A 27,289-nucleotide genomic window follows, 5' to 3' on the forward strand; every position below is an offset into this window, starting at 1 on the left:
GTTCAGCCGCCGGCTCCTCACCGCCCCCCCCCAGCCTGCCCGGCCGTCAGGGGTTCAGCCGCCGGCTCCTCACCGCCCCCCCTCAGCCTGCCTGGCCGTCAGGGGTTCAGCCGCCGGCTCCTCACCGCCCCCCCCAGCCTGCCTGGCCGTCAGGGGTTCAGCCTCCGGCTCCTCACCGCCCCCCCTCAGCCTGCCCGGCCATCGGGTTCAGCCGCCGGCTCCTCACCGCCCCCCCTCAGCCTGCCCGGCCGTCAGGGGGTCAGCCGCCGGCTCCTCACCGCCCCCCCACCCTGCCCGGCCGTCAGGGGTTCAGCCGCCGGCTCCTCACCGCCCCCCCCACCCTGCCCGGCCGTCAGGGGTTCAGCCGCCGGCTCCTCACCGCCCCCCCCACCCTGCCCGGCCGTCAGGGGTTCAGCCGCCGGCTCCTCACCGCCGCCCCCCGAGCCTGCCCGGCCGTCAGGGGGTCAGCTGCCGGCTCCTCACCGCCCCCCCTCAGCCTGCCCGGCCGTCGGGGTCAGCCGCCGGCTCCTCACCGCCGCCCCCCCAGCCTGCCCGGCCGTCAGGGGGTCAGCTGCCGGCTCCTCACCGCCCCCCCTCAGCCTGCCCGGCCGTCAGGGGTTCAGCCGCCGGCTCCTCACCGCCGCCCCCCCAGCCTGCCCGGCCGTCAGGGGGTCAGCTGCCGGCTCCTCACCGCCCCCCCTCAGCCTGCCCGGCCGTCAGGGGTTCAGCCGCCGGCTCCTCACCGCCCCCCCCAGCCTGCCCGGCGGTCGGGGTCAGCCGCCGGCTCCTCACCGCCGCCCCCCCAGCCTGCCGGGCCGTCAGGGGGTCAGCTGCCGGCTCCTCACCGCCCCCCCTCAGCCTGCCCGGCCGTCGGGGTCAGCCGCCGGCTCCTCACCGCCGCCCCCCCAGCCTGCCCGGCCGTCAGGGGGTCAGCTGCCGGCTCCTCACCGCCCCCCCTCAGCCTGCCCGGCCGTCAGGGGTTCAGCCGCCGGCTCCTCACCGCCCCCCCCCAGCCTGCCCGGCCGTCAGGGGTTCAGCCGCCGGCTCCTCACCGCCCCCCCCAGCCTGCCTGGCCGTCAGGGGTTCAGCCTCCGGCTCCTCACCGCCCCCCCCCAGCCTGCCCGGCCGTCAGGGGTTCAGCCGCCGGCTCCTCACCGCCCCCCCTCAGCCTGCCCGGCCGTCAGGGGGTCAGCCGCCGGCTCCTCACCGCCCCCCCCAGCCTGCCCGGCCGTCAGGGGTTCAGCCGCCGGCTCCTCACCGCCCCCCCTCAGCCTGCCCGGCCGTCGGGTTCAGCCGCCGGCTCCTCACCGCCCCCCCCAGCCTGCCGGGCCGTCAGGGGTTCAGCCGCCGGCTCCTCACCGCCCCCCGTCAGCCTGCCCGGCCGTCAGGGGGTCAGCCGCCAGCTCCTCACCGCCCCCCCCAGCCTGCCCGGCCGTCAGGGGTTCAGCCGCCGGCTCCTCACCGCCGCCCCCCCAGCCTGCCCGGCCGTCAGGGGGTCAGCTGCCGGCTCCTCACCGCCCCCCCTCAGCCTGCCCGGCCGTCGGGTTCAGCCGCCGGCTCCTCACCGCCCCCCCAGCCTGCCCGGCCGTCGGGGGTTCAGCCTCCGGCTCCTCACCGCCCCCTCCCCCAGCCTGCCCGGCCGTCAGGGGTTCAGCCGCCGGCTCCTCACCGCCCCCCCCAGCCTGCCCAGCCGTCAGGGGTTCAGCCTCGGGCTCCTCACCGCCCCCCCCAGCCTGCCCGGCCGTCAGGGGTTCAGCCGCCGGCTCCTCACCGCCGCCCCCCCAGCCTGCCCGGCCGTCAGGGGGTCAGCTGCCGGCTCCTCACCGCCCCCCCTCAGCCTGCCCGGCCGTCAGGGGTTCAGCCGCCGGCTCCTCACCGCCCCCCCCCAGCCTGCCCGGCCGTCAGGGGTTCAGCCGCCGGCTCCTCACCGCCCCCCCCCAGCCTGCCCGGCCGTCAGGGGGTCAGCCGCCGGCTCCTCACCGCCCCCCCCCAGCCTGCCCGGCCATCGGGTTCAGCCGCCGGCTCCTCACCGCCCCCCCTCAGCCTGCCCGGCTGTCAGGGGGTCAGCTGCCGGCTCCTCACCGCCCCCCCCAGCCTGCCCGGCCGTCAGGGGTTCAGCCGCCGGCTCCTCACCGCCCCCCCTCAGCCTGCCCGGCCGTCAGGGGGTCAGCCGCCAGCTCCTCACCGCCCCCCCCAGCCTGCCCGGCCGTCAGGGGTTCAGCCGCCGGCTCCTCACCGCCGCCCCCCCAGCCTGCCCGGCCGTCAGGGGGTCAGCTGCCGGCTCCTCACCGCCCCCCCTCAGCCTGCCCGGCCGTCAGGGGTTCAGCCGCCGGCTCCTCACCGCCCCCCCCAGCCTGCCCGGCCGTCAGGGGTTCAGCCTCGGGCTCCTCACCGCCCCCCCCAGCCTGCCCGGCCGTCAGGGGTTCAGCCGCCGGCTCCTCACCGCCGCCCCCCCAGCCTGCCCGGCCGTCAGGGGGTCAGCTGCCGGCTCCTCACCGCCCCCCCTCAGCCTGCCCGGCCGTCAGGGGTTCAGCCGCCGGCTCCTCACCGCCCCCCCCAGCCTGCCCGGCCGTCAGGGGTTCAGCCGCCGGCTCCTCACCGCCCCCCCCCAGCCTGCCCGGCCGTCAGGGGGTCAGCCGCCGGCTCCTCACCGCCCCCCCCAGCCTGCCCGGCCATCGGGTTCAGCCGCCGGCTCCTCACCGCCCCCCCTCAGCCTGCCCGGCTGTCAGGGGGTCAGCCGCCGGCTCCTCACCGCCCCCCCCCTCAGCCTGCCCGGCCGTCAGGGGTTCAGCCGCCGGCTCCTCACCGCCCCCCCCCCCCAGCCTGCCCGGCCGTCAGGGGTTCAGCCGCCGGCTCCTCACCGCCCCCCCTCAGCCTGCCCGGCCGTCAGGGGGTCAGCCGCCGGCTCCTCACCGCCCCCCCCCAGCCTGCCCGGCCGTCAGGGGTTCAGCCGCCGGCTCCTCACCGCCCCCCCTCAGCCTGCCCGGCCGTCAGGGGATCAGCCGCCGGCTCCTCACCGCCCCCCCAGCCTGCCCGGCCATCGGGTTCAGCCGCCGGCTCCTCACCGCCGCCCCCCAGCCTGCCCGGCCGTCGGGGGTTCAGCCGCCGGCTCCTCACCGCCCCCCCCAGCCTGCCCGGCCGTCAGGGGTTCAGCCTCGGGCTCCTCACCGCCCCCCCTCAGCCTGCCTGGCCGTCAGGGGTTCAGCCTCCGGCTCCTCACCGCCCCCCCTCAGCCTGCCCAGCCGTCAGGGGTTCAGCCTCCGGCTCCTCACCGCCCCCCTCAGCCTGCCCAGCTGTCAGGGGTTCAGACGCCAGCTCCTCACCACGCCACTCTGCTCCCCTCACTGCAGTGCCCTGATGGAGAGTCTGGTCAACCCCCTGCAGGACAGGATCGAGGACTGGAAGAAAACGGCCACCCAGCTGGACAAGGACCATGCGAAAGGTACGGCCTAGGAGGGAGGCAGGGGGGTCACTGTGCTCTGGGGGGCTGTGCTGGGGGGAGGTGGCACTCTGTACCCATGTGGGGAGGGGCTGGGCCATATCCCTGGGGGTGTGTCTGGGGCAGGGGCCAGGCCGTGTGTCGGGGGGAGGGGGGGGCACACCTTATCCCGGGGGTGTGTCTGGGGCAGGGGCCAGGCCGTGTGTCGGGGGAGGGGGGGTCACACCTTATCCTGGGGGGTGTCTGGGACGGGGGCCAGGCCGTGTGTGTGGGGGAGGGGGGGCACACCTTATCCCGGGGGTGTGTCTGGGACGGGGGCCAGGCCGTGTGTCGGGGGGGGGGGGGGAACACCTTATCCCTGGGGGTGTGTCTGGGGCGGGGGCCAGGCCGTGTGTCGGGGGGAGGGGGGCACACCTTATCCCTGGGGGTGTGTCTGGGACGGGGGCCAGGCCGTGTGTTGGGGGGGGGCACACCTTATCCCTGGGGGTGTGTCTGGGGCGGGGGCCAGGCCGTGTGTCGGGGGAGGGGGGCACACCTTATCCCTGGGGGTGTGTCTGGGACAGGGGCCAGGCCGTCTGTCGGGGGGAGGGGGGGGCACACCTTATCCCGGGGGTGTGTCTGGGACGGGGGCCAGGCCGTGTGTCGGGGGAGGGGGGCACACCTTATCCCGGGGGGTGTGCCTGGGATCGGGGGGAGGGGGGCACACCTTATCCCAGGGGTGTGTCTGGGATGGGGGCCAGGCCGTGTGTCGGGGGGGGGCACACCTTATCCCGGGGTGTGCCTGGCAGAGGGGTCGGGGCAGGAGGAATGGTGGCTCAGAGAGGGGGGGGAGCTGGGTTCCCGGTGGAGCTCATGGCTGCTCCGTGTCCCCAGAGTACAAGCGAGCCCGCCACGAGATAAAGAAGAAATCCTCCGACACGCTGAAGCTGCAGAAGAAGGCCCGGAAAGGTCAGAGCCCTGTCTGCCCCGTGAGCTCATGGCCTGCCCTCCTGGGGCTCTGCTCTCGCACTCAGCGGCTGGGCTGGGGCAGGTGTGACCAGAGACTGGTCCCTGCGGCCTGGGGTCTCTGAGGGAGGAAGCAGGCAGGGCCCGGTGCCACCCAGGGACCCTTGCCCTGCTCAGACCGTGCCACCAGCCCCCTCGGGCCCTTCCACAGCTTGAGCTGGGACCAGGAATCTTCTTCCACCTCCTGCCCCAGGCTTGCAGCGTGTGGGCTGACACAGCCAGCCTGCTCCACCCCAGAGCTGGCTGCATTCTGAGTGGCGGGCAGGCTGGTGTTGGCTCACCGGGCAGTGGGGGCAGAGGGGAGCAGAGCAGCCGCCTCCTTCACCCCAGGCATTGGGACAGGCTTTGATGGTGACAGCAGAGATCCGTCACGGGGGGTCGGGGCTCAGCGACAGGGTTCAGAGGGCGAATGGGCCTGCTGTATTCAGGGCACCCTGTGGCTGTGCCCCAGCTCCCATCAGGGGAACCCCCTGGGGAGCATCTGGAAATGAAATAGGATGCCTGCCCTCCTGCCAAAACCGCCCTGGGGGCTTCCAGTGGGCTGGGCTGGGCGGCAGCGGAGGCGTCTCCGGCGCCAGGGATCTGGGGGGCGCCAGTGGGCTGGGCTGGGCAGGCAGCGGAGGCGTCTCCGGCGCCAGGGATCTGGGGGGCGCCAGTGGGCTGGGCTGGGCGGCAGCGGAGGCGTCTCCGGCGCCAGGGATCTGGCGGGTGCCAGTGGGCTGGGCTGGGCGGCAGCGGAGGCGTCTCCGGCGCCAGGGATCTGGCGGGCACCAGTGGGCTGGGCTGGGCAGGCAGCGGAGGCGTCTCCGGCGCCAGGGATCTGGGGGGCGCCAGTGGGCTGGGCTGGGCGGCAGCGGAGGCGTCTCTGGCGCCAGGGATCTGGGGGGCGCCAGTGGGCTGGGCTGGGCTGGGCGGCAGCGGAGGCGTCTCCGGCGCCAGGGATCTGGGGGGCGCCAGTGGGCTGGGCTGGGCAGGCAGTGGAGGCGTCTCCGGCGCCAGGGATCTGGCGGGCACCAGTGGGCTGGGCTGGGCGGCAGCGGAGGCGTCTCCGGCGCCAGGGATCTGGCGGGCACCAGTGGGCTGGGCTGGGCGGCAGCGGAGGCGTCTCCGGCGCCAGGGATCTGGCGGGCACCAGTGGGCTGGGCTGGGCGGCAGCGGAGGTGTCTCTGGCGCCAGGGATCTGGCGGGCACCAGTGGGCTGGGCTGGGCGGCAGCGGAGGCGTCTCCGGCGCCAGGGATCTGGCGGGCACCAGTGGGCTGGGCTGGGCGGCAGCGGAGGCGTCTCCGGCGCCAGGGATCTGGCGGGCACCAGTGGGCTGGGCTGGGCGGCAGCGGAGGCGTCTCCGGCGCCAGGGATCTGGCGGGCACCAGTGGGCTGGGCTGGGCGGCAGCGGAGGCGTCTCCGGCGCCAGGGATCTGGCGGGCACCAGTGGGCTGGGCTGGGCGGCAGCGGAGGTGTCTCTGGCGCCAGGGATCTGGCGGGCACCAGTGGGCTGGGCTGGGCGGCAGCGGAGGCGTCTCCGGCGCCAGGGATCTGGGGGGCGCCAGTGGGCTGGGCTGGGCAGGCAGCGGAGGCGTCTCCGACGCCAGGGATCTGGGGGGCGCCAGTGGGCTGGGCTGGGCGGCAGCGGAGGTGTCTCCAGCGCCAGGGATCTGGCGGGCACCAGTGGGCTGGGCTGGGCAGGCAGCGGAGGCGTCTCCGGCGCCAGGGATCTGGGGGGCGCCAGTGGGCTGGGCTGGGCGGCAGCGGAGGCGTCTCCGGCGCCAGGGATCTGGCAGGCTCCAGTGGGCTGGGCTGGGCAGGCAGCGGAGGTGTCTCCGGCGCCAGGGATCTGGGGGGCGCCAGTGGGCTGGGCTGGGCGGCAGCGGAGGCGTCTCCGGCGCCAGGGATCTGGGGGGCGCCAGTGGGCTGGGCTGGGCTGGGCGGCAGCGGAGGCGTCTCCGGCGCCAGGGATCTGGGGGGCGCCAGTGGGCTGGGCTGGGCGGCAGCGGAGGCGTCTCCGGCGCCAGGGATCTGGGGGGCGCCAGTGGGCTGGGCTGGGCTGGGCAGGCAGCGGAGGTGTCTCCGGCGCCAGGGATCCTGGGGGGCGCCAGTGGGCTGGGCTGGGCGGCAGCGGAGGCGTCTCCGGCGCCAGGGATCTGGGGGGGCGCCAGTGGGCTGGGCTGGGCGGCAGCGGAGGCGTCTCCGGCGCCAGGGATCTGGGGGGGCGCCAGTGGGCTGGGCTGGGCGGCAGCGGAGGCGTCTCCGGCGCCAGGGATCTGGGGGGCGCCAGTGGGCTGGGCTGGGCGGCAGCGGAGGCGTCTCCGGCGCCAGGGATCTGGGGGGGCGCCAGTGGGCTGGGCTGGGCGGCAGCGGAGGCGTCTCCGGCGCCAGGGATCTGGGGGGCGCCAGTGGGCTGGGCTGGGCGGCAGCGGAGGCGTCTCCGGCGCTAGAGGGCACAGCGTGTGAGGAAGCTGCAGCTTGGAATCCCCACTGGGTAGTCACGGGGCGCTGCAGGGCGCAGTGAGGCGTTTGCTGGGCATGACAGAGCCTTGGTCAGAGCTCAGGGCCCTGCAGGCTCTGCGGACGGGGACCCTGTGAGGTGCCGACCCCCAATGGGCCCTGTGGGGCCACGGAGATCAAGCAGCGCCCCTAAAATGGCTCCCTCCAGGCCCCGGCCTCTCTCCAGGAGCCTGTATCCGCAGGCATCCAAAGTGGGGTGCGGGGGGATCTCGCGTAGCCCCCCCGTTGGCTCTCCTCAGTCCTCACACTCCAGCCCGGCCCAAGGGCGTCGGAGCCACGGCTGGGAGCACCCCCGGGAGAGTCAGGCTGTGGGAGCACGCTGCTGGGAAGGGGTGCCGAGGGGCTCTCCGATCATCAGCCCGCGGGGGCGCCGGGGCTCTCCGATCATTAGCCCGCGGGGGCGCATAGGTGCTCTCCCTTCCTCAGACTGGGGGGGGCGCTGGGGCTCTCCGATCATCAGCCAGGGGGGTGCATAAGGGCTCTCACTCCCTCAGACTGGGGGGGTGCCGGGGTTCTCCGACCATCAGCCTGGGGGGTGCATAAGGGCTCTCACTCCCTCAGACTGGGGGGGGCGCCGGGGCTCTCCATCCCTCAGCCTGGGGGGCATGGGGCTCTCCGTCTCTCAGCCTGCGGGAGGGGGCCGGGGCTCTCCGTCTCTCAGCCTGCGGGAGGGGGCCGGGGCTCTCCGTCCCTCAGCCTGCGGGAGGGGGCCGGGGCTCTCCGTCCCTCAGCCTGGGGGGCATGGGGCTCTCCGTCTCTCAGCCTGTGGGAGGAGGCCGGGGCTCTCCGTCTCTCAGCCTGCGGGAGGGGGCCGGGGCTCTCCGTATCTCAGCCTGCGGGAGGGGCCGGAGCTCTCCGTCTCTCAGCCTGCGGGAGGGGGGCGGGGCTCTCCGTCCCGCAGCCTGGGGGGCACGGGGCTCTCCGTCCCTCAGCCTGGGGGGCATGGGGCTCTCCGTCTCTCAGCCTGCGGGAGGGGGCCGGGGCTCTCCGTCCCTCAGCCTGGGGGGGATGGGGCTCTCCGTCTCTCAGCCTGCGGGAGGGGGCCGGGGCTCTCCGTCCCTCAGCCTGGGGGGGATGGGGCTCTCCGTCTCTCAGCCTGCGGGAGGGGGCCGGGGCTCTCCGTCCCTCAGCCTGGGGGGGATGGGGCTCTCCGTCTCTCAGCCTGCGGGAGGGGGCCGGGGCTCTCCGTCCCTCAGCCTGGGGGGCATGGGGCTCTCTGTCCCTCAGCCTGGGGGGCATGGGGCTCTCCGTCTCTCAGCCTGCGGGAGGGGGCCGGGGCTCTCCGTCCCTCAGCCTGGGGGGCACGGGGCTCTCTGTCCCTCAGCCTGCGGGAGGGGGCCGGGGCTCTCCGTCCCTCAGCCTGGGGGGCATGGGGCTCTCTGTCCCTCAGCCTGGGGGGCATGGGGTTCTCCGTCTCTCAGCCTGCGGGAGGGGGCCGGGGCTCTCCGTCCCTCAGCCTGGGGGGCATGGGGCTCTCCGTCCCTCAGCCTGCGGGAGGGGGCCGGGGCTCTCCGTCTCTCAGCCTGCGGGAGGGGGCCGGGGCTCTCCGTCCCTCAGCCTGGGGGGCATGGGGCTCTCCGTCTCTCAGCCTGCGGGAGGGAGCCGGGGCTCTCTGTCCCTCAGCCTGGGGGGCATGGGGCTCTCTGTCCCTCAGCCTGGGGGGCATGGGGCTCTCCGTCCCTCAGCCTGGGGGGCATGGGGCTCTCCGTCTCTCAGCCTGCGGGAGGGGGCCGGGGCTCTCCGTCTCTCAGCCTGCGGGAGGGGGCCGGGGCTCTCCGTCCCTCAGCCTGGGGGGCATGGGGCTCTCCGTCCCTCAGCCTGGGGGGCATGGGGCTCTCCGTCCCTCAGCCTGGGGGGCATGGGGCTTTCCGTCCCTCAGCCTGGGGGGCATGGGGCTCTCCGTCTCTCAGCCTGCGGGAGGGGGCCGGGGCTCTCCGTCTCTCAGCCTGCGGGAGGGGGCCGGGGCTCTCCGTCTCTCAGCCTGCGGGAGGGGGCCGGGGCTCTCCGTCCCTCAGCCTGGGGGGCATGGGGCTCTCCGTCTCTCAGCCTGCGGGAGGGGGCCGGGGCTCTCCGTCCCTCAGCCTGGGGGGCATGGGGCTCTCCGTCCCTCAGCCTGGGGGGCATGGGGCTCTCCGTCTCTCAGCCTGGGGGGCATGGGGCTCTCCGTCCCTCAGCCTGCGGGAGGGGGCCGGGGCTCTCCGTCTCTCAGCCTGCGGGAGGGGGCCGGGGCTCTCCGTCTCTCAGCCTGCGGGAGGGGGCCGGGGCTCTCCGTCTCTCAGCCTGCGGGAGGGGGCCGGGGCTCTCCGTCCCTCAGCCTGGGGGGCATGGGGCTCTCCGTCCCTCAGCCTGGGGGGCATGGGGCTCTCCGTCCCTCAGCCTGCGGGAGGGGGCCGGGGCTCTCCGTCTCTCAGCCTGCGGGAGGGGGCCGGGGCTCTCTGTCCCTCAGCCTGGGGGGCATGGGGCTCTCCGTCCGCCACCCGCCTTTCACACATTCTCTGTCTCTCTCTCTTCCCTCCTGTAGAGCTACTTGGTAAGTCCACCATCCCGCCAGCTCCCCGCGGGCCTGCGCTTCACTTCTCTGTCTCCCGGCCGGCTGGGCTCGAAATGGAACCACCCGAGTCAGCGGCACTGGCCCAGGCGGCTGCCACACCTGGGCCCCGGCCTCCCCTGCCAGCCACTGGGCCAGCAGGCCAGGGAGCCTCGAGCTACGTGTGGCTGCCTCGGCCGGGCCCTGCACTCGCCTTGGAGCAGGCCGGAGCCCCCTCGGGTTCCCGGTGGCAGGGTGGCCCCTTCCCTCCCCCAGCGCCTGCGCCTGGCTCAGCTTGCTCCCTGTGCCAGGGGCTGTGACTGGGGTCCAGTGGGAGCTGGGGCTCACGGGGAGCCCCCTCCCCACCCTCAGCAGCCCTGGGGAAGAAGCACCATGCACAGGTGCAGGTGAAGGGCAGCACCCCCAGATTGCAGGGGTCTCTTCCCCGACACCTGGGGTCCTGCCCCCAAGCTGGCCTGCCCCATGCATGGGACCTCCGGGGGCTGCACTGGAGACATGGGACATGGCAGCCTCCCTGGGCTCGCAGCCCACATACCCCCAGTAAGCAGGGGTTTCATTTCAAGCCCTCCCGCCCTGGCTTTCTGCTCTCGCTGTCTCTGCGCCTGCTGCCAGCCCTGTGGGGAGGGCTGAGATCTGCCTGGCGGGCCCGGCTCCCTCCTGCAGGGAGCCCCATTTCTGGCCCCAGCGGGGCGTGAGGGGAGCCCCTTCCCCTTTTCTGCACTCCGGCTCCCGGCTGGCGCTGCCCTGGAGCACGCAAAGCAGAGGAGCCGCGGCAGCCACTCTGCCTGGGGGCCACGGTGCCACCTGCATGAACAGAGCACGCGGCATCTGCTGCTGCTTCACCGCGGGGCAGCCCAACCCGGTCCGCAGGGCGCAGGCTGGTCCACGCGGGCCTGGCGGACACAGGCCCGGCTGGGCGTTGGACGTCATGGAGGCATCATTCTTCCCGGGGCACCTGGCCTGCACCAGAACCGCCAGCCCCCCAGCTAGGGCTCTGTTCTGGGCCCCCCTCCCGGGAAGGGGTCAGGCCCACAACACTCCCTTCCATGGCCTGGCTCTGGGTGTGGGGCGGGCCAGACGGGAGATTGTCTGGGATCCTGGTCCAGAGTCCCCGCTGTCCGAGACGTGGCCTGGGGGCTGATTTGGCCCCGTCTCTCCTGTGCCCCTGCCTGGTGCCCCCATTGCGCAGCGCGGTCTCCGCACTCGCCCATCCCCCCACGGCCCGACTCGCCTCGTGCTGTTCATCCCAGGACCCGCCCTCCCTTCCCTCGGCATGAGGGTCTGGACTCCATGGAGGTCGGGTCCATGTGGCCCGAGCGCTGCGCCAGTAGCCAGGCCCGCGTGGACCAGCCTGCGCCCTGCGGGCCGGGTTGGGCTGCCCCGCGGTGAAGCAGCAGCAGATGCCGCGTGCTCTGTTCATGCAGGTGGCACCGTGGCCCCCAGGCAGGGTGGCTGCCGCGGCCCCTCTGCTTTGCGTGCTCCACCCCTGCATGTGCGTGTCACCTGCCTGCCCTGGGCGAACGCCCGAGCTCCCCTGCGCCCGTGCGGCCCCTCCCCCCAGCCGCAAGAGGAGCCACTTCCGGGCTCCGGCGGGCTGCCCCAGGGCTGAATCTAGGCCCATGTGGGGGGGCGGGGTGGCTCCTGCAGGGGAAGCCCCAGCAAGGTGAGTGTGAAGGGGCGGAGGAGGGCAGCGGGTTTGCTTGCCCAGCTGGAGAGCCCAGGCCTTGGGCGGAGCGGGGGCTGGAAGTGGAGTCTGGCCACCCAGGGCGGGTGGGGCTGCGCTGTGTGAGCAGCCCGCCCCTGCCGGAGCCACATGGCTCCAGGCGCCGAGCTGGCGAAGGCAGAGCCGGGCCCAGGCTGGGGCTGGGATCCTCGCGGCCGCTACCTCTGCTGAGGACTCCTGAGACTGGCGCTCTCTGCCCCTGCCCCTTGGGCGGCTCTGGGCTCGCTGGCCACTCCGCGAGGGTGCTGGGGGGGGCGGGGCGGGGGCCGTGAGCTCTGGCCCCGGCCGTGGCCCCACAAGCCCTGGGCGATGCCGCGCTGGTGCTGCCCGTGTGACATTCTGCCGGGCTTTGCCCCTGAGCCTGGCACAGGGACGGTCGCTGGAGGCAGCAGGCAGGAGGCCGGGGAGCAGAGAGGGGTGATGTCTCCCTGCCCTTGTCTCCTTGCAGGAAAGGGGGACCTGCAGCCCCAGCTGGACAGCGCGCTCCAGGACGTCAATGACATGTACCTGCTCCTGGAAGAGACGGAGAAGCAGGCGGTCCGCAAGGCCCTCATCGAGGAGCGGGGCCGCTTCTGCACCTTCATCACCTTCCTGCAGCCCGTAGTGGTGAGTGCTGCCGCCCCGGGCCCCCGGCGCCCAGCAGGGCGGGTCCGAGAACCAGCCACCCCGGGAGCCCAGCAGGGCGGGTCCGAGAACCAGCCACCCCGGGAGCCCAGCAGGGCGGGTCCGAGAACCAGCCGCCCCGGGCCCCCGGCGCCCAGCAGGGCGGGTCCGAGAACCAGCCGGCCCGGGAGCCCAGCAGGGCGGGTCCGAGAACCAGCCGCCCCGGGAGCCCAGCAGGGCGGGTCCGAGAACCAGCCACCCCGGGAGCCCAGCAGGGCGGGTCCGAGAACCAGCCGCCCCGGGAGCCCAGCAGGGCGGGTCCGAGAACCAGCCGCCCCGGGAGCCCAGCAGGGCGGGTCCGAGAACCAGCCGCCCCGGGAGCCCAGCAGGGCGGGTCCGAGAACCAGCCGGCCCGGGAGCCCAGCAGGGCGGGTCCGAGAACCAGCCGGCCCGGGAGCCCAGCAGGGCGGGTCCGAGAACCAGCCGGCCTGGGAGCCCAGCAGGGCGGGTCCGAGAACCAGCCACCCCGGGCGCCCAGCAGGGCGGGTCCGAGAACCAGCCGGCCCGGGAGCCCAGCAGGGCGGGTCCGAGAACCAGCCGCCCCGGGAGCCCAGCAGGGCGGGTCCGAGAACCAGCCGCCCCGGGAGCCCAGCAGGGCGGGTCCGAGAACCAGCCGCCCCGGGAGCCCAGCAGGGCGGGTCCGAGAACCAGCCGCCCCGGGAGCCCAGCAGGGCGAGTCTGAGAACCAGCCGGCCCGGGAGCCCAGCAGGGCGGGTCCGAGAACCAGCCGCCCCGGTGCCCAGCAGGGCGGGTCCGAGAACCAGCCGCCCCGGTGCCCAGCAGGGCGGGTCCGAGAACCAGCCGCCCCGGTGCCCAGCAGGGCGGGTCCGAGAACCAGCCGCCCCGGTGCCCAGCAGGGCGGGTCCGAGAACCAGCCGCCCCGGGAGCCCAGCAGGGCGGGTCGGAGAACCAGCCACCCCGGGAGCCCAGCAGGGCGGGTCCGAGAACCAGCCACCCCGGGAGCCCAGCAGGGCGGGTCCGAGAACCAGCCACCCCGGGAGCCCAGCAGGGCGGGTCCGAGAACCAGCCACCCCGGGAGCCCAGCAGGGCGGGTCTGAGAACCAGCCACCCCGGGAGCCCAGCAGGGCGGGTCCGAGAACCAGCCACCCCCGGGAGCCCAGCAGGGCGGGTCCGAGAACCAGCCGCCCCGGTGCCCAGCAGGGCGGGTCCGAGAACCAGCCACCCCGGCGCCCACCCCGAAGCCCAGGTTCCCTTGCGAGGAGGCAGGGCGGGAAGGGGAAGCCCTGGTTCCCACGGGCGGAGGAGGCAGGGCAGGAAGCCCCGGTTCTCTCACAGGGAGGCAGAGCAGGAAGGGGAAGCGGAAGCCCGGTGCCCTCGCGGGGAGGCGGGAAGGGGAAGCCCGGTGCCCTCGCGGGGAGGCGGGAAGGGGAAGCCCGGTGCCCTCGTGGGGAGGCGGGAAGGGAAGGGGAAGCCCGGTGCCCTCGTGGGGAGGCGGGAAGGGGAAGGGGAAGCCCGGTGCCCTCGCGGGGAGGTGGGAAGGGGAAGCCCGGTGCCCTCACGGGGAGGCGGGAAGGGGAAGCCCGGTGCCCTCGTGGGGAGGCGGGAAGGGAAGGGGAAGCCCGGTGCCCTCGCGGGGAGGTAGGAAGCGGGAGCCCGGTGCCCTCGCGGGGAGGCAGGAAGGGGAAGCCCGGTGCCCTCGCGGGGAGGCGGGAAGGGGAAGCCCGGTGCCCTCGCGGGGAGGCGGGAAGGGGAAGCCCGGTGCCCTCGCGGGGAGGTAGGAAGCGGGAGCCCGGTGCCCTCGCGGGGAGGCGGGAAGGGGAAGCGGAAGCCCGGTGCCCTCGCGGGGAGGCGGGAAGGGGAAGCGGAAGCCCGGTGCCCTCGCGGGGAGGCGGGAAGGGGAAGCCCGGTGCCCTCGCGGGGAGGCGGGAAGGGGAAGCCTGGTGCCCTCGCAGGAAGGGAAGGGGAAGCCCGGTGCCCTCGCGGGGAGGCGGGAAGGGGAAGCCCGGTGCCCTCGCGGGGAGGCGGGAAGGGGAAGCCCGGTGCCCTCGCGGGGAGGCGGGAAGGGGAAGCCCGGTGCCCTCGCGGGGAGGCGGGAAGGGGAAGCCCGGTGCCCTCGCGGGGAGGCGGGAAGGGGAAGCCCGGTGCCCTCGCGGGGAGGCGGGAAGGGGAAGCCCGGTGCCCTCGCGGGGAGGCGGGAAGGGGAAGCCCGGTGCCCTCGCGGGGAGGCGGGAAGGGGAAGCCCGGTGCCCTCGCGGGGAGGCGGGAAGGGGAAGCCCGGTGCCCTCGCGGGGAGGCGGGAAGGGGAAGCCCGGTGCCCTCGCGGGGAGGCGGGAAGGGGAAGCCCGGTGCCCTCGCGGGGAGGCGGGAAGGGGAAGCCCGGTGCCCTCGCGGGGAGGCGGGAAGGGGAAGCCCGGTGCCCTCGCGGGGAGGCGGGGAGGGAAGGGGAAGCCCGGTGCCCTCGCGGGGAGGCAGGAAGGGGAAGCCCGGTGCCCTCGTGGGGAGGCGGGAAGGGGAAGCCCGGTGCCCTCGCGGGGAGGTGGGAAGGGGAAGCCCGGTGCCCTCGCGGGGAGGTGGGAAGGGGAAGCCCGGTGCCCTCGCGGGGAGGCGGGAAGGGGAAGGGGAAGCCCGGTGCCCTCGCGGGGAGGCGGGAAGGGGAAGGGGAAGCCCGGTGCCCTCGCGGGGAGGCGGGAAGGGGAAGCCCGGTGCCCTCGCGGGGAGGCAGGAAGGGGAAGCCCGGTGCCCTCGCGGGGAGGTGGGAAGGGGAAGCCCGGTGCCCTCGCGGGGAGGTGGGAAGGGGAAGCCCGGTGCCCTCGCGGGGAGGCGGGAAGGGGAAGGGGAAGCCCGGTGCCCTCGCGGGGAGGTGGGAAGGGGAAGCCCGGTGCCCTCGCGGGGAGGTGGGAAGGGGAAGCCCGGTGCCCTCGTGGGGAGGCGGGAAGGGGAAGCCCGGTGCCCTCGCGGGGAGGCAGGAAGGGGAAGCCCGGTGCCCTCGCGGGGAGGCGGGAAGGGGAAGCCCGGTGCCCTTGCGGGGAGGTGGGAAGGGGAAGCCCGGTGCCCTCGCGGGGAGGCGGGAAGGGGAAGGGAAGCCCGGTGCCCTCGCGGGGAGGTGGGAAGGGGAAGCCCGGTGCCCTCGCGGGGAGGTGGGAAGGGGAAGCCCGGTGCCCTCGCGGGGAGGTGGGAAGGGGAAGCCCGGTGCCCTCGCGGGGAGGTGGGAAGGGGAAGCCCGGTGCCCTCGCGGGGAGGCAGGAAGGGGAAGCCCGGTGCCCTCGCGGGGAGGCGGGAAGGGGAAGGGGAAGCCCGGTGCCCTCGCGGGGAGGCGGGAAGGGGAAGGGGAAGCCCGGTGCCCTCGCGGGGAGGCGGGAAGGGGAAGCCCGGTGCCCTCGCGGGGAGGCGGGAAGGGGAAGCCTGGTGCCCTTGCGGGGATCTGACACTCTCTCTCCTCTGCCTGCCCCTCGTGCAGACCGGCGAGATCACCATGCTGGGGGAGATCACGCACTTGCAGGGCATCATGGAGGACCTGGTGGTGCTGACGGCAGAGCCGCACAAGCTGCCCGCGGCCAGCGAACAGGTGAGGGTGCCGGGCCTGCTGGGGAGGGCTGTGCATGGGGAGTGGGGGCGTGTCCAGGCAGAGCGAGTGGCCCCTGGTGGCGGAGGGCAGCTGGCCTGGGCGCGCCCCCCTGGATGCCCCTCCTGGGTTGCGCTGCAGGGCGGAAGCGCTTAGTTCTACAGCAGCAGTCTTGTCCATTCCCAGAGGCCATGGCCTTGCTGCGGTCACCTAGCCTGAGTCCTGGCCAGCCTTCCCAGGGCAGAGTGCCAGCGCTAGTCTCCCCACGGCCCTTGGGGGGCTGGGCCCCTTCCCTCCCTCCTAGGCCTTTAATGCCACGTTCCCAGGCTCAGCGCGTCCCGCTTCCCGCCCTCCGGTCGCCAGGTGAAGGACCCGAGATTCCTTATTCCCCCGGAGGTCTCACGGGCCGGGAGCGTCACCCCTTCGCCTGCTCTGTGCTCAGCTGCCCCGGCTCCTTCCTCCTGCAGGTGATCAAAGACCTGAAAGGCTCAGACTACAGCTGGTCCTACCAGACTCCGCCCTCCTCCCCCAGCAGCTCTGGCTCCCGCAAGTCCAGCATGTGCAGGTGTGTACAGACGGCGGCAGGGCACGCCCCAGGCTGCTCAGGTTTGGAGCGAAGGTGTCTCAGCATCAAGCGCACCATCCCGGTGTGCAGGGGGGGGGGCGGGGGGGGGGCGCCCGGTGAGCAAGGGGGCTGTCCGGTGTGCATGGGGGGCTGCCCGGTGAGCATGGGGGGTGTCCGGTGAGCAAGGGGGCTGTCCGGTGAGCAAGGGGGCTGTCCGGTGTGCCTGGGGGGTGTCCGGTGTGCATGGGGGGTGTCCGGTGTGCTTGGGGGCTGCCCGGTGTGCATGGGGGGTGTCTGGTGTGCATGGGGGGTGTCCGGTGAGCATGGGGGGCTGCCCGGTGAGCATGGGGGGTGTCCGGTGAGCATGGGGGGCGTCCGGTGAGCATGGGGGGCTGTCCGGTGTGCATGGGGGGTTGCCCGGTGAGCATGGGGGCTGTCCGGTGTGCATGGGGGGTTGCCCGGTGAGCATGGGGGGCTGTCCGGTGTGCATGGGGGGTGCCCGGTGAGCATGGGGGGCAGTGAGCATGGGGGCTGTCCGGTGTGCATGGGGGGTGTCCAGTGAGCATGGGGGGCTGTCCGGTGTGCATGGGGGGTGTCCAGTGAGCATGGGGGGCTGCCCGGTGAGCATGGGGGGGCTGCCCGGTGTGCATGGGGGGTTCCCGGTGAGCATGGGGGGTCTGCCCGGTGAGCATGGGGGGGCTGCCCGGTGTGCATGGGGGGTGTCCGGAGTGCAAGGGGGGTGTCCGGTGAGCATGGGAGCTGCCCGGTGTGCAAGGGGGCTGCCCGGTGAGCATGGGGGCTGCCCGGTGTGCATGGGGGGTGTCCGGTGTGCATGGGAGCTGCCCGGTGTGCATGGGGGCTGCCCGGTGAGCATGGGGGGTGCCCGGTGAGCATGGGGGCTGCCCGGTGTGCATGGGGGGTGTCCGGTGTGCAAGGGGGCTGCCCGGTGAGCATGGGGGCTGTCCGGTGTGCATGGGGGGTGTCCGGTGTGCATGGGAGCTGCCCGGTGAGCATGGGGGCTGCCCGGTGAGCATGGGGGGTGCCCGGTGAGCATGGGGGCTGCCCGGTGAGCAAGGGGGCTGCCCGGTGAGCATGGGGGGTGCCCGGTGAGCAAGGGGGCTGCCCGGTGAGCATGGGGGGCGCCTGGTGTACATGGGGGGCTGCCTGGTGAGCAAGCGGGGCACCTGGTGTGCAAGGGGGCTTCGTGGTGAGCCTCTGTCTGGAGCAGGATCCCCTGGAATTCCACCTGGGCCCCCAAAGTGGGATCCAGAGTCTCAGCCTGGGGACTGCAAGGCAAAGCGTGAGAACGCGGCGCCCCCGGCAGCCGTAGCCCTGGGGATAGCGGCGCCGGCAGAGCCGAACACCAGCCCGGCCCGGGATGCCCACAGCCGGCCCCGCCGCTCTGGGCTGCGCTGGGAATCGGCCAGAGAGCTCCGGCCCGTGGGGGGCCCGTCTGAGCTGAAGCCCCTCGTGCGTCCGCGCCAGCCAGGGCTAGAGCGGGGACCCGCAGAACGAGTGTGCTCGGGGGCGCACGGGGGCAGAAAGCGGCCTGCCCCAGAGGTGGAAACGCAGGCGCCCCCTCCCGCCCCTCCTCCCTCCTGCCCCCGTCTGTAGCGCGAGTCCTGTCGTGTACACACGTGTGTGCTGGGCCTTGTCTGAAACTGTCTTTTCCTTCCTTTGCCCCTCTTGGAACCCTCTCGCCCCACCCCTCCTCCGCCTGCCTGCCGCCCTCAGCAGCGCTAACAGTGCGAAGGGGGGCACCGCCTGGCCCGGCGGGTCCCAAACATACTCACCGGGTTCCACCTATCGCTACCGCAGCCTGGCGCAGCCGGCGAGTGCCAACACCCGCCTGTCCAGCGTCTCCTCCCACGACTCCGGCTTCATCTCCCAGGACGCCACCTACTCCAAGCCGCCATCGCCGATGCCATCGGACATCACCAGCCAGGTAGGGGCGTGGCGTGGCCGCGGGGCAGCCCCCTCAGAAAGAAATGGGAGTGCGCCAGTGGAGTGGAGAGGGGACCAGGGCCGGAGACGCCTGGCTTCTAATCCTGCCACCAGTTTGCCACGTAATCCTGGGCAATGTCCTCTGGTCAGCGCGTCCGCGCCCGTAGGAGAGGGGCCCAGCGAGGGTCAGTGCGGACGAGGCGGGGATGTGGCTGACTGGCACTGTGCCGGCCCCGGAGTCGTCTCTGCGGGGGCAGACGGGGAGTACTCGGCGCGGCCGACGTGCCACGGGCTGGCTGCGCCCTCTCGCTCCGGCTCCGTGGCGGGTTGCTTAGGTTGGACTGAGCTGTGCGGCGAGCTGGCCTCTGCCCACTCGAAATAACCCTGCCGCCAGCCGAACCAGGGCGCACGGCCCCTCGCTCTGTGCCTGCCTTGGACGTGGCACTGCCGAGGGCTCCAAACTCCAGCAGCAGGGAGGGGTGAGACGCTCAGGCACCTGCCCAGGCTCTGCCCGCAGGATCCGGGCCCTCGGCCTGGCCTCTTGCAGCAGCAGGGCCTTGCAGAGGTGCCCGGGGTTCAGACACGGTGGCACTGAACAGCCGGACTTGCGCCAGGCTTACCCGGGCACGGTCAGTCTGGAAAGCAACCCGGGCGGGACACGCCAACAGCAGGGCAGCCAGGCGCCACGGGGCCCTGCACCCGGGTGGGACACGTCAGCAGCGCGCCCAGGGCAGCCAGGCGCCACGGGGCCCTGCACCCGGGTGGGACACGTCAGCAGCGCGCCCAGGGCAGCCAGGCGCCACGGGGCCCTGCACCCGGGTGGGACACGTCAGCAGCGCGCCCAGGGCAGCCAGGCGCCACGGGGCCCTGCACCCGGGTGGGACACGTCAGCAGCGCGCCCAGGGCAGCCAGGCGCCACGGGGCCCTGCTCCCACCCAGGCGTGGTGCTCTGCCCACAGCCCGTGGCCGGTTTCCGCGCGTGGATGATGGTGGCTGGCCGCAGGTGGTTCCTTGATTGGCTCATTCTCTGACCGCCCTGGCTGTGCAGCGACGTGGCCCCTGTAGGCTGGCTGGCCAGGCATCCGTAGGCTGCATGCTTGTCCCTCGTGGCTGCTCCCGCGCCGGCTCTGGCTCTAACCCAGCTTGGTCCAGCAGAGATAACTGGGGTGCTCCCACGTGGTGTGGACGCGCTAACCTGCCTCACTAACACCAGGCGGCTGCTGGGGCTGGGGCTGGGGCTGGGGCTGGGGCTGGGGCTGGGGCTGGGCTGAGCGAACAAGGCAGGAGCTGTCCGGGAAGGGAGCCTGGCTTTCGGCCTGTCTGCGGATCTGCTCTTGGCCACTAGCGCTCGGCAGCCTGGAGCAAGGCAGCTGGTGGTAGGTCCCCAGGCTGGGGGGAGGCAGCTGGTGGTAGGTCCCCAGGCTGGGGGGAGGCAGCACTCAGCCCTCCGCTCTAGAAGGGCTGAGTGGGCCAGTGCGGCAGGTGGCTGCTCCATCCCTCCCCCCACGTTGGGGCAGCAGGAGGGGCTCCTAGGAAGGAGACAGCAGCTGATGCACCCTGCCCGCCCCTCAGCCAACATGGTGACTCGGCCACTGGGTCTAGGTCAGGGCAGGGTAGGAGGGGAAAGTACATGGCATTGAGCAGGAGTGTGTGTGTACCCAGGGAAGGAGGGCGTGTGCATGTATGTGCGTACCCAGGGAAGGAGGTCGTGTGTTTACATACACGGGGAGTGCACCCGCTGCATATGTACAGGGATGGAGTGCGTGCGTGCCGTGTACGTACAGGAAAGGCGGGTACACACACCCATGTACGTACAGGAAAGGCGGGTACACACACCCGTGTACATACAGGGAAGGCGGGTACACACGCCCGTGTACGTACAGGGGAGGCGGGAACACACGTCCGTGTACGTACAGGGGAGGCGGGTACATATGTCCGTGTACATACAGGGGAGGTGGGTACACACGCCCATGTACGTACAGAGGAGGCGGGTACACACATCCGTGTACGTACAGGGGAGGCAGGTACATATGTCCGTGTACATACGGGGAGGCGGGTACATATGTCCGTGTACGTACAGGGGAGGCGGGTACATATGTCCGTGTACATACGGGGAGGCGGGTACATATGTCCGTGTACGTACAGGGGAGGCGGGTACACACGTCCGTGTACGTACAGGGGAGGCGGGTACACACGTCCGTGTACGTACAGGGGAGGCGGGTACATATGTCCGTGTACGTACAGGGGAGGCGGGTACACACATCCGTGTACATACGGGGAGGCGGGTACATATGTCCGTGTACGTACAGGGGAGGCGGGTACACACGCCTATGTACGTACAGGGGAGGCGGGTTCACACGTCCGTGTACATACAGGGGAGGCGGGTACATATGTCCGTGTACGTACAGGGGAGGCGGGTACACACGTCCGTGTACGTACAGGGGAGGCGGGTACACACGCCTATGTACGTACAGGGGAGGCGGGTACACACGTCCGTGTACGTACAGGGGAGGCGGGTACACACATCCGTGTACATACGGGGAGGCGGGTACATATGTCCGTGTACGTACAGGGGAGGCAGGTACACACGCCCATGTACGTACAGGGGAGGCGGGTTCACACGTCCGTGTACATACAGGGGAGGCGGGTACATATGTCCGTGTACGTACAGGGGAGGCGGGTACACACATCCGTGTACATACGGGGAGGCGGGTACATATGTCCGTGTACGTACAGGGGAGGCAGGTACACACGCCTATGTACGTACAGGGGAGGCGGGGGTGCCCGCGTGTGCTTGCAGGCCGCCTGTATCTAACACTGGCCGGGACCCTCCAGCTGTCTGCGCTGCTGGCTGTGGTGCTAAGGCCGCGCTCCGGGCGGGGGGCCTGCTGCATGCCTTTGGCTTTGTAACCCGGTTTCTTGTCTCTTCTCCGTGTGTGCCGCGGCGCGGACCGGCCGGCGGGCATGGCAGAAGTCCTCCAGCTCCGCATCCTCCGAGGCCTCGGAAACCTGCCAGTCAGTTAGCGAATGCAGCTCCCCCACCTCGGTTAGTTCTAGCTCCACCGCAGGGGCGTGCTCAGGCGCTGACAAGGTGACGCTTCCTCAGCGAGGACCCTCTCTCTGCCCCTCCCTCCGCCTCACTGTCTCCTGCGTCGCAGCTCACGTGTCCCACGCGGCTTCCCAGAGGGGCCTCCCATCCCATCCCATCCCATCGCACCCTCCCGCCTCCCCCGCCCCCAGGCTGGCCGCACGGGCTGTCGGCACACGGCAGGGAGGCAGCGCAGGCTTTTCTCACCGCGGTTTCTTGCTGTTTCAGCGGAAACCTAGGGCTGTAGCTCATGTGGCCAGGACTGAAGGAAGCTCCCGAAGAAGCCTGAGCCTGGTGTGTATCCCCAGCGTGTCCTCGGCAGGGCCCAGTCCGAGGCCTGCAGATGGGTCCCGTCTCTCCTCCTCTGCCTGCCTTGCCCTTGTCCCCCAGGCGGGAGCTGGGCCGCCTGCTCGGGGCGCTGCCGGGACGGCGCCAGCAGCCCCTCAGCGCCCATGGGGCGAGGCCGCCGGCCAGGCAGCGGGCAGCTGTACCCATGGGGGCAGAGGGGCGCCCGGCTCGCCACGCTGCGGGCGTCTCACCCGCTCTCCGCGGCCCAGCACTGGAGGCCGGCAGCCCCGCCCCGGGGCCTTGGCCTCCCCACGGCCTGCTCCCCAGGGACACGGAGGGGGCTGCTCTCCCCTCTCCTGCCCCGTGGCGTGCCGGGCCTCCTGGCCTGGGCAGCTCCGTGCTCACGGTGCGGGGGCCAGGCCAGCCTCTGCCCGGCCTCCCCAGGTTCCTGCAGGCGGGGGCTGCAGGACTCAGGTTGGCCTTCAAGGAGCCGCAGCAGCCAGGCCTGGCGCCGCCTGCCGGGGTTCGTGCTGCAGAGCTGGACAGACCTTGGGACACCCTCTCCCCCGGCCTCCAGCCCAGCCACCTGGGCATGGTTAGCACCTGAGCCCCAAGCTGCAGGCCCAGCTCGGAGACTGGCTGCCACGGGGGGGGGCTTCCCTCCTTCAGCCGCCCCTCGGCGCCTGCCACGCGCCCCCAGGATCCTCCACTTGGCAAGCTGTGCTGGGCCGTTCCAGGCCAGCCCCAGCGGGGCCCAGGCGGCAGGGCGAGGGGGAGAGCCAGCCAGTGGCCTCACGGCCGGGGGCTGCGGCGCTGGGAATGGGGGGAGCAGCGGTGAGGGGGAGAGGCCAGGGAGGGAGAGGAGGAGAGGAGAGGGCGATGGGCAGGGGGCAGGTGTCTGTTGAGGTGATGGGGTGCTGTTACCATGGGCATTGGACGGGATGGCCCACGGTAGCTCCCTCTTGGGATCGCCTGTATACTCACACTCACCGGCACACACGCTAGCACAAGCGCACGCCGCCTGTGTGTAGTGTCCTGGCCAGAGAACACGGCTGGAGCCAGCCGGCGCTCAGCTCCGGCCCCAGGCAGAGGCTCAGGCCCTGAGCCCAGAGGAGCCGGTTCGGTGCCCCCACAGACGGCCAGGCCCTGCCGGCGTGACACACACGTGGCTTCGAGCTCTGCGTGTGGCCAGGACAGGCCTTTGCGCCCACGGCAGCACGCCGCTGGCTGAGTGGCCCGTCCACCCATGGGCGGCAGGACAGACCACGCAGCCACTGCCCCACGGTGCCCACAGAGCAGCCAGCCAGCCATTCCTGTCACCATCCAGGCCCTCCCCCCACACTCCCCGTGTTTCCTCCCATGCTCACGACCCCTGTGCCACATGCTGGCCCCCGCCGCGGTCCGGCCCCGCCTCACGGGCTGCCTTGCCTTCGCAGGATTGGTCCAAGGCCGGTCCGTACGACCAGCCCGTGGCCACCACGCTGCAGCGGAGGAAGGACCGCGTGGAGCACTTGCGGGAGGCCGAGATGGGCTCCGCCGCCGGGGGCTATCCCGGCGTCCCCATGGAAGACGTGCCCAGGCCCCGGATGTCCCCAGCCACCATTGCCGCCAAGGTCAGCCCTCAAGCCGGCCGGAGGAGTGGCGCGGGGCCCAGGCCTGGCTGCAGCGCCGTGGATCCTGCCACGGTTCCCTGGGAGTGGCCCCCCGGCCAAACCCGCAGTGCAGCAGCAAGGCCGCCCTGCGTCCGGCTGGGAATCCGCCCCCCACGCCACCTGCTCCTGCCCTGGCTGGGCCCAGACTGTCCTCTGGCTGGGAGCCCGGCGGGGGAGTCGCTGCCCCCCCGGGGTCCCTGCTGCTGGCCCTGTGCCCGGGGTCCCTGCTCCCCGCCCTGTGCCCGGGGTCCCTGCTCCCCGCCCTGTGCCCGGGGTCCCTGCTCCCTGCCCTGTGCCCGGAGTCCCTGCTCCCTGCCCTGTGCCCAGTGTCCCTGCTCCCCGCCCTGTGCCCAGTGTCCCTGCTCCCCGCCCTGTGCCCGGGGTCCCTGCTCCCCGCCCTGTGCCCGGGGTCCCTGCTCCCCGCCCTGTGCCCGGGGTCCCTGCTCCCTGCCCTGTGCCCGGGGTCCCTGCTCCCTGCCCTGTGCCCGGGGTCCCTGCTCCCCGCCCTGTGCCCGGAGTCCCTGCTCCCCGCCCTGTGCCCGGGGTCCCTGCTCCCCGCCCTGTGCCCGGGGTCCCTGCTCCCTGCCCTGTGCCCGGGGTCCCTGCTCCCCGCCCTGTGCCCGGGGTCCCTGCTCCCCGCCCTGTGCCCGGGGTCCCTGCTCCCCGCCCTGTGCCCGGGGTCCCTGCTCCCCGCCCTGTGCCCGGGGTCCCTGCTCCCCGCCCTGTGCCCGGGGTCCCTGCTCCCCGCCCTGTGCCCGGGGTCCCTGCTCCCCGCCCTGTGCCCGGAGTCCCTGCTCCCTGCCCTGTGCCCGGGGTCCCTGCTCCCCGTCCTGTGCCCGGGGTCCCTGCTCCCCGCCCTGTGCCCGGGGTCCCTGCTCCCCGCCCTGTGCCCGGGGTCCCTGCTCCCCGCCCTGTGCCCGGGGTCCCTGCTCCCCGCCCTGTGCCCGGGGTCCCTGCTCCCTGCCCTGTGCCCGGGGTCCCTGCTCCCCGCCCTGTGCCCGGGGTCCCTGCTCCCCGCCCTGTGCCCGGGGTCCCTCCTGCCGGCCCTGTGCCCGGGGTCCCTCCTCCCCGCCCTGTGCCCGGGGTCCCTGCTCCCCGCCCTGTGCCCGGGGTCCCTGCTCCCCGCCCTGTGCCCGGGGTCCCTCCTGCTGGCCCTGTGCCCGGGGTCCCTGCTCCCCGCCCTGTGCCCAGGGTCCCTGCTCCCCGCCCTGTGCCCGGGGTCCCTGCTGCCGGCCCTGTGCCCGGGGTCCCTGCTCCCCGCCCTGTGCCCGGGGTCCCTGCTCCCCGCCCTGTGCCCGGGGTCCCTGCTCCCCGCCCTGTGCCCAGGGTCCCTCCTGCTGGCCCTGTGCCCGGGGTCCCTCCTGCTGGCCCTGTGCCCAGGGTCCCTGCTCCCCGCCCTGTGCCCGGGGTCCCTCCTGCCGGTCCTGTGCCCGGGGTCCCTGCTCCCCGCCCTGTGCCCAGGGTCCCTGCTGCCGGCCCTGTGCCCAGGGTCCCTGCTCCCCGCCCTGTGCCCAGGGTCCCTGCTCCCCGCCCTGTGCCCAGGGTCCCTGCTCCCCGCCCTGTGCCCGGGGTCCCTGCTCCCCGCCCTGTGCCCGGGGTCCCTGCTGCTGGCCCTGTGCCCAGGGTCCCTGCTCCCCGCCCTGTGCCCGGGGTCCCTGCTCCCCGCCCTGTGCCCGGGGTCCCTGCTCCCCGCCCTGTGCCCAGGGTCCCTGCTCCCCGCCCTGTGCCCAGGGTCCCTGCTCCCCGCCCTGTGCCCGGGGTCCCTGCTCCCCGCCCTGTGCCCGGGGTCCCTGCTCTCCGCCCTGTGCCCGGGGTCCCTGCTCCCCGCCCTGTGCCCGGGGTCCCTGCTCCCCGCCCTGTGCCCGGGGTCCCTGCTCCCCGCCCTGTGCCCAGTGTCCCTGCTCCCCGCCCTGTGCCCGGGGTCCCTGCTCCCCGCCCTGTGCCCGGGGTCCCTGCTCCCCGCCCTGTGCCCGGGGTCCCTCTACCTCTCTGCATGCTTGTGGCTCTAATGCCCGCCCCATACCTGGCCAGAGCTTTGTTCCCGGCCTCAGCTAGAGGGTGGCCAGGGGAGAGGAGGCTGCATTTCAGCCCCCAGTCCCCTCCCCCTGGCCAGGAGCCCGGCTGGGAGCGTGCATACCTCCCAGAGCGCACCCCAGCCAGCCCCTGTAAGCCGCCTGGCTGCGTAGCACAGTGCGCAGGGGCACCGCCAGCCCAGTCTGCAGGAGAGCCCGGCATTCGCTCCCCCGGCACTGGCCAGCTCCTTCCTACCCGAGCGGCACCTTGGGCCCCCTCCGGAGCCGGCTGTGACGGGCCCCTTGGTTGTCCCCAGCACGGTGAGGAGGTGTCCCCCGCTGCCAGCGACCTGGCCATGGTGCTGACCCGCGGCCTGAGCCTGGAACACCAGAAGAGCAGCCGGGACTCTCTGCAGTACTCCAGCGGCTACAGCACGCAGACCACCACGCCGTCCTGCTCAGAGGACACCATCCCCTCGCAAGGTACCCTCCCCACGGCCCGGCTCCCTGAGGGCGCTGCTGCACGCACCCCAGGGAGAGCCATAGGTCCTTTCTGCCGACGGGGGCCTGGAGCTTGTGTCCCCCGGCACGGAGGCCGGGACTGGCCCGCACAGGGGTTGCCTGCCAAGTTGGGCTTTTCTGGGAGCGCTTGGTACTGAATAAATAAAATCCGGCTCCTTGCACAACCTGGAGGATGCCGCAACATCAGCTTTGTCCCATTTACTGCAAATAAAGAGGGCTCCACTTGTTCACCGCCTGTAGTTTGCCATGTGGCCGTGGCCGTGGCCTGGCGGAAGGGCTTTGCTCTGGTTTGTGCCTGTGCCTGTGGGGTAGGGGGTCGTGGCCATCTTGTAAGTGGCATGTGTGTTGCATGATTTTTGTGTTGTGCTCTGGTTCCTTATTCCTGTGGTGTTATGGTTGTGTCGTGTAGTGTGGTGGTTTGATCGTGAGGCATGAAATCTGGTTGTTTGTATTGTGGGTTTATTTGTAGTCTGTTGCGCTTGTATTGTTTGTGATGGTGTGTATTTTGGATCATGCTGATTGTGTGTCCTGGTGTTTTGGCTTTGGGATGTGTGGAAGTGGTTTTGTTGGTGCAAGTTCTGTTTATGTCGTGCAGTGGTGTTTGTCTTTCTGGTGGTTATGTGGCATGTTTTGTGGTGGTGTTGTGCATGGTGTGGCTGGTTGTGTAGGTGGAGGTCATGGTTTGTGTGTCATGCTGACATTAGTGATTGTTGTGCATGTATTGTGGCTCTGGTTATGTTGCAACTTGCGGCGGTGTGGTTGTGGCATGTGTGTGTCATGCTGATGCTGTGAGGTGTTGATTGCGCTGAATGTGAGGTGTTTGTCTTGCTGGTGGATGTGTTGCGCATGTTGTGGCTTTGGTGATGTTGCTGATGGTGGTGGCATGGAGTGTATGTGTCCTGCTGATGCTGTGTGGTGCTGATTGCCTTGCATGTGTTATGGTTGTGTTGCTGGTGGTCATATTGCACATTTTGTGGTTGTAGTTGTTTTGCTGCTGCTGGTGTTGTGGTGTGTGTGTATTGCAGTGATGCTGTGTGTTATTGGTTGTGTCTGGGGTTATGTTGCCGGTGTGGTTGTGTTGCTGTTGGGAGTATTGTGGCATGTGTCACACAGATGCTGTGTGTTGGTGTTGATTGCATTGCGTGTGTTGGCCTTATAATGTTGCCTGTGTTGCGCTGACTTTAGATTTGTTGTCATGGTGTTGCCCACATTTCACTGATGCCACGTTGTGGTGTTCATTGCGTTGCATGTATTGGCCTGGTGGTGTTGCCCATGTGCTGGCACTGTGTGGTGGTGTTGATTGTGTTGCGCACATTGGTGTGGTGGTGTTTCCTGCGTTGCACCGATGTTGCATTTGTTGGTGTGGTGGTGTTGCCTATGTCGTGCTGACTGTGTGTGGTGGTATCAATTGTGTTGGTATGGCAGTGTTGTCTGTGATGCATTGACTCCACGTGATGGTGTAGGTTGTCTTGCATGCCGTAGTATGGCAGTGTTGTCCATGTCGCGCTGACATTGCATGGTATTGTTGATTGCATTGCATGCGGTGAGGGGGCGGTGCTGCCTGTGTTGGTGTTGATTGCTTTGCATGCGGTGGTGTGGTGGTGTTGTCTGTGTAGCACTGATGCTGCATGTTAGTATTGATTGTGTTGCATGCAGTGGTGCGGCAGTGCTGCCCGTGTTGGTGTTGGTTGTGATGTAGCGGTGTTGCCGGTGTCGCGCTGACACTGCGTGTTGGTGTTGGTTGTGTGGCCTGCGGTGGTGTGGCGGTGTTGCCAGTGTCACACTGACACTGGGTGTTGGTTGCGTGGCATGTG

The 27,289-nt window shown here is 72.0% G+C and overlaps 1 protein-coding gene across 10 annotated transcripts in view; it reads left to right on the forward strand.

Annotated features, from left to right (window-relative positions):
* The window catches only part of MTSS2 (MTSS I-BAR domain containing 2), a 56,043-nt gene that overhangs the window by 24,953 nt on the left and 3,801 nt on the right, over nucleotides 1-27,289 (forward strand). For 2 of the 10 annotated variants that reach the window (XM_075940631.2, XM_075940640.2), the window contains 10 exons: nucleotides 3,351-3,442; nucleotides 4,313-4,387; nucleotides 11,667-11,824; nucleotides 15,300-15,407; nucleotides 15,872-15,969; nucleotides 17,704-17,914; nucleotides 20,885-21,004; nucleotides 21,230-21,295; nucleotides 22,726-22,902; nucleotides 25,271-25,436. In XM_075940631.2, the coding sequence (XP_075796746.1) occupies nucleotides 3,351-3,442; nucleotides 4,313-4,387; nucleotides 11,667-11,824; nucleotides 15,300-15,407; nucleotides 15,872-15,969; nucleotides 17,704-17,914; nucleotides 20,885-21,004; nucleotides 21,230-21,295; nucleotides 22,726-22,902; nucleotides 25,271-25,436 (1,271 nt within the window). The remainder of the gene's footprint in view (nucleotides 1-3,350; nucleotides 3,443-4,312; nucleotides 4,388-11,666; nucleotides 11,825-15,299; nucleotides 15,408-15,871; nucleotides 15,970-17,703; nucleotides 17,915-20,884; nucleotides 21,005-21,229; nucleotides 21,296-22,725; nucleotides 22,903-25,270; nucleotides 25,437-27,289) is intronic. The other 8 variants (XM_075940632.2, XM_075940634.2, XM_075940636.2 and 5 more) reach the window with 8 other exon arrangements.

Source organism: Pelodiscus sinensis, chromosome 12, assembly GCF_052426305.1.
Source record: "Pelodiscus sinensis isolate ZL-2025 chromosome 12, ASM5242630v1, whole genome shotgun sequence".
Lineage (NCBI taxonomy): Eukaryota > Metazoa > Chordata > Testudines > Trionychidae > Pelodiscus > Pelodiscus sinensis.